The sequence below is a fragment of the Plectropomus leopardus genome, unplaced genomic scaffold (genome assembly GCF_008729295.1).
Source record: "Plectropomus leopardus isolate mb unplaced genomic scaffold, YSFRI_Pleo_2.0 unplaced_scaffold27152, whole genome shotgun sequence".
In the NCBI taxonomy this organism is placed as follows: Eukaryota; Metazoa; Chordata; class Actinopteri; order Perciformes; family Serranidae; genus Plectropomus; species Plectropomus leopardus.
Window position 1 is genome coordinate 1 of NW_024629549.1, and position 5,702 is coordinate 5,702.

A 5,702-nucleotide genomic window follows, 5' to 3' on the forward strand; every position below is an offset into this window, starting at 1 on the left:
GATAATATCTTGTTATAACGAGATAATATCTCGTTATATCGAGAAAACGGCTTGTAAAAACAAAAAAAACAAAAAAACTACGTCCGCTTAGGGCTTCCGTAGCAGCATGTTATCTAACCCATGACATTTCCATACTCCGAAACAGAAAACGAATTTAACTTTTGTAAATATGAATATATTGTTTAACGTTTCGTATTTGTGCAGGCCTGCTCTGAAGTCCTCTTCTGCAGCGGTTCTGTCTCTGGTTTGGAGAAGGACAGAAAAGTTTTCTTTCTTCTGTGCACAAACTTCGACTCACCGTCCATCAGCGAAACTTTCTTGAATTCAAAGGGAATGTTGTTCTTCTTGGCGAAGATATAAACTGAGCGGCAGGGCTGAGAGAAAAGGTCCAAATACAGCTCTAATGCCATTGTTGCTTCAGTTGCTTGCGCACAGAACTGCGGTACTGTTCGGGCTCTTCTTCTCTCTAGATGTTATTGAGACACCAAAGATGGTTTATTGCGCTGAGATAGTTATCTCCTCTTCAGCGACACACAGCTGCCGTCCCTCTTCCTGACGAGTCTGTGACCCACAAACTTCACCAGGACAAAGTTTGTTTTCCGTCGGCCTGTCTAGAATGTTAACCATTTAAAACCCGGATCGACATCAGTTTTTTATGTGCTGCGTTTCTTTTACCAGCTGTTGAACTTTTAAAAACTTGAGCACATGGGTTTGATTTTTAAAAGAAAGAAAAAAAGGGGGTGGGGTAAACTAAAAACAAAAACTAGGAAAAATGTCTGAAAGACAGTATTTTAATATAATTATATATTTAAAATTATGTTACTTTCTTTAAGTTTTAGCATTTTTGAGGGGGTGTGTGTGTGTGTGTGTGTGTGTGTGAATTCAAAGTAGTAGTTGTAGAGTGAATCCTCTTGCTTCTCTGTACTCTCTGGTGTCCAGCAGTATGAAGTTAACCAATAGCCAGACAAAGCTTTGTAAATCTGTGGGTGAAAGGTAACATAATCTACTCAGAGTTTACATAACTGAGAATTCGCCCAGTTCCTGCTCTTTGTCATTAAAATGAGGAGTTATGTAACATGTATGCATTGCATCTGTATGTGACACGCCTGCTTTAGAAACAACTGTGGACCATGATGCTTTGGTTCTCTCTCACCATATCACACACCTTTTTTCTTAATGGACTGATAGTACATGTGAGCTTCCTCTTTTGTTGCAAGGAGCCAACTGGTAACTATTGGTCTGCAGCAGAAAACATCAACATGAACACACACACACACACACACACACACACACACACACACACACACACAAAGAACAGGACATCCGTACCAGAATGCACCCATGGTTTTTCAGTTTTTCAGGCATAAGTGTTAAAATGTTTTTGTGTTGATACTGTAATCATTTACAAATGAAGCAGCCATTATTTCTTTAAATAAGAATCTAATTGCATAATATCAGTTTAACCGTTCATTTAACCCTTTAAACCTTAGCACCTAGAGTGATTTCTTTCAAAAACATGGAAATCACGCATCAAGCTACGTCACAAGAATTGAACTAAAAATACAAAAAATTTGCACTGAAAAGTTATGCTGGAAAGAAAAAAAAAGAAAAGGAACAAAATAAAATTGCACATGACCTGATAAGAGCTTATAACAAGTGCTTTAATAATAATTTTAAAAATCCTATCACAATTAAAAATATATATCTCTAATAATTTTTAATATCGTTTTCTTAATATTTTTCAATTTTATTTTATTTTTTTAGATTATCACTCCCTCTCTCTCACACTCAGGTAACTTTCTGGTCATTTTCATAACATCTTTTTCAAATATTTGTTGCCAAGTTTCTTATTGCCCTTTTTCCCATATTGAAAGAAATTAAATCAACCTGCTCATGTTTGAAAGGTTTAAATGTTAGTTGAAGTCATCTGAGTACAAGAAAACTAATGTCAGTCCAGGTTTCACAAGTTTAATAAAAAGCCTCCAGATTTAATGTTATGTCAAGTCTATTTATGTATATATATATTTTTTTTTTCTTTCAAGTAGATTCAAATAATATTGTATTATTATTTTTACTTATTTTGAGGGCTAAGCTGAATGTCATTCAATGACTCTGCTTTAGGAAATAAAGAAAAAAGATGCAACAGTTTTTCCAGGTGATGCATTCAAGTGCCCGTTTATTTCTCTTTAATTCCATCAACAAATGGAAGCGTTCATCCAAACCTGCCGGAGACAAATTTACCAAACAACAGGTTAAGGAATTTCTTCATGTCAGCTAGCTTCAAACCAGCAGTTCGTCCTGTGGTTACCAACCTCAGGTTCCCAACCCCCACTAGAGGTCACCAAAGCTTCACGAGTGGGGTCACAAGGCTTTCTTGATTTTAAGGGGTGAAAGGAAACTTAAAAATGTAAATACAGTTACATTTACTGTGCAAAAGTCAGAATTTGTCTTCATGAATTTCATATGATGATTTTGGGAATGATAAAAACGACAGGTCTTTTAATCATTAAAAATCGACATTATTGCATCATGTTTTACAGCTTTAGGAATAACTGCAGTTGTGCCAGTTAGAGTATGTGGATCTGATATAAAAATACAGTACGTGACCTTAAAATGACTATCTTTACTTCATTGTGTGGTTCATATAAATCCATCCTGTCTGGAATGAAGCCGTGAGATGTATCCACCACATCGTCTTTCACAAGAAGCTCATGACGGTTCCCTTCTTCCCGACCTGGTGAGGCTGCAGCGCGTGGAACTGAATGACGACCCTGCGAACCAAAAAGGAAACAAACAGCGGAGTTGGAGAGGCTGAGCTCAGAGCTGTGTGTGTACACTGTGAGGGTCGAGTCAGGACAGCACTCACAACACTGACATTCCACATCACATCAGCGCATTTTGGCTCAGAGATGAGATGCCGTGTTCTTATAATTCAAGATGCACCGTTTGTAAAATCCTAGGCTGATACTTAAAATAATAATTTGGCTAACAACAGCCTTTTGTTGTTGTTTTTTCTTTTATTCTTTAAAATTTTGTCTTTGTTGTTTATTTTACTTTGTTGTTTTTTATTTCCACCTTTGTGCTTGGGAAACAAAGAAATCTTAATTATAAATTTTTTTTAAAATGAAGAATTGTGTGAAGGTAATTCAGACCTTTATTACACTACCTTTGAATAAGTGCAATTTCAATCAACACAGATTTTTTTAAAAAAAACTTCAATTTAAAATTATTTCACATGAAAATTGTCTTTGGAAAATAATATCTTTCACCCTTTGAAACCTGAGCAAATTGGCTTGATTTCTTTCAAAAACATGGGAAGAAGGCAATGAGCAACAACAGAAGAAACGGTCCAAGAAATAAGTTAAAAGTATGAGGAAATTACTTGTAAATTAGAAAAAAAGAGAGAAAAAGAAAAAGAGAGAGAAAAACTTACTGCTTAAAAATTCTAATAATTCCATGATATAATGTTAAACATGTAATTAAGATAATTATGAACATATGTTTCCCTAGATTTTTTTCCCTTTTTTTCCCCACAAATTTCCCTAGCTTTTTAAAAGTCATTTTCTAAATCGACTAATTTTTTCAGTATGTGGAACATTTCACATATCGTACCAAGTTGCACATTGCCTTTATCCCCCATGTTTTTGAAAAAAATCGCATCAATTAACTCAGATTTCAAAGGTTTAAATACTTGCAAATGGAATCTGAAAGCAGCACAAGAAAAGTCAACATGGCTCCAGGTTTCAAAGGGTTAAGTACAGGCCTTGTTATTACAAAACAGCTCTGAGGACTGCACCTGTGCTGCTCCAGCATGTCCTCATATTGCTCTGCAGGTTGCTGATATGTGCGCAGGCGAGCTCACCTGTCCTCAGTCAGACCCAGCTCTTTGGTCAGAAACTCAAAGATCTTGGCGCTGTGCTCCTTGTTCTTGTCAGCAGTGTCGGTCACGCCGATGGCGGACACCGACAGCATCACGCACGGAGAGCACGAGCCAGAGATCAGCATGGGCAGTCCGGGCGTCACCACGATGTTCATCCTCTGAAAGATAACCACCGTGACCGACATCAGTGACGACATATCAGAGTGAAAACACACAGTACCTCATTTCAAGGCCATATCAGCACAAACAAAGTGAGCACATTTAACTCCACCACAAGGTCAGAGCTCATTCTCCTGCGTGTCACAAGTGTCCTTGAGCAACACACTGAACTCTACTGTATGTTAACAGAGTCAAATCCAAATCAGATTCAGAACAGAACAAATACTTGTGTTTTTATGAAAAGAGATTTCCACCCAAAAGTAGTGCAAATTTTAACCTTTTTTTTTTTAAATCTGCAAAAGAAAATATAAATCTATATGCTTCTCCATCCACTACTGTAATGCAAATATTAGGAGGTGGTTCACTGAAATAAGCAGTTGGTAGCGCTATTTTTTCGATCAGGTGCCACTGCAGCATACAGGAAAGCATGAATGGTTTTTCATGAAATTTATTTAGTTCTAAACGTGAGAAATTGAACATGATATTGGGCACTTATTGGAATTGCATTTAGTTACTATGTTCAGATCTCATCAACTCCACGACAAAACATTACCCTTCTGAGAAGCAACAATCTATGATTCAAGCGGAAATTATTTTGAATTCTGGCTTCTGCGAGTATCTCCGAAAGAACAGCACATTTCTATATTGATTATATTATTTTAAAATCACCTAGTTTCCTTTTATTTTCATACTTGACAAAACTACTTATTCCATATTTGTACAGAAGATAGTCCATTTGATAAATATTTTATACTTGACAGAGTGACCTGCTACACATAAGTACATTTATAAAGGTAGTAGTCTATTCTGGTAGATATTCATACTTGAAAGACTTACCTATTACCCATATAAGTACATTTATACAGGTGATAGCCCATTCTGATAAATATTTTATACTTTACAGAGACCTACTACACAGATAAGTACAATTTACAGGTAGTAGTCCATTCTGACCGATATTCATACTTGACAGAATTACCTACTACCCATATACGTAAGTACATTTATACAGGTGATAGCCCATCCTGATAAATACTTATACCTGACAGAATGACCTAGTACACATATACATACATTTATACAGGTAGCTGTCCATTCTGATAAATATTTCTACTTGGCAGAATGAACTACTACACATCTATACAGGTGATAGTCCATTCTGATAGATACTTATATAGTTATTATACTTGTATAGATATTATAAAGTTACTTGTTAACTATAGAGACATTTAATGCTGTTGCAAGCGTGTTAGAGGCACAGAGACACATGTGAGCATATGAACATTTATGTGCATAGCTGCAGGACAGGGCTAATGTAAACCACCTGTGCTGTAGCGTGGACACGCGCAGCAGCTTTGACGTATGTACTCACGTCCTCCGGTTTGCCCAGAGCAGCAGCGGCGGAGGAGCACAGGCTCTTCAGAAAGTCCTCCGAGAAGGAGCTGGCCGGTAAATTACTCTGGACGTTGATGAAGGGCATCTTTATCTCTGCTGGACTGTAGCCTGCTGACAACTGTGTTTGGAGAAGAGGACGAAAGACAGACCAGAGACAAGACGACTACTGTAGCCTCACTTTTCCGGTTAAATATTTTCAAAATAAATCTGTTCGGCGAGATAGAACCGGAAAGCTAAATTTCTGCTGCCAGCATTTTTTTTTTTGTCA

The 5,702-nt window shown here is 36.9% G+C and overlaps 1 protein-coding gene across 1 annotated transcript; it reads right to left on the bottom strand.

The window, feature by feature from the left end:
* Positions 1–2,146: 2,146 nt before the first annotated feature.
* On the bottom strand, positions 2,147–5,605 carry ddt (D-dopachrome tautomerase). The gene is made up of 3 exons (XM_042481016.1): positions 5,412–5,605; positions 3,863–4,038; positions 2,147–2,771 (listed from the first exon to the last, which is right to left on the bottom strand). Exons 1-3 carry the CDS (start codon positions 5,517–5,519, stop codon positions 2,699–2,701), a joined length of 357 nt encoding a protein of 118 aa, XP_042336950.1. The 5' UTR covers positions 5,520–5,605; the 3' UTR covers positions 2,147–2,698.
* Between the last annotated feature and the right edge of the window lie 97 nt (positions 5,606–5,702).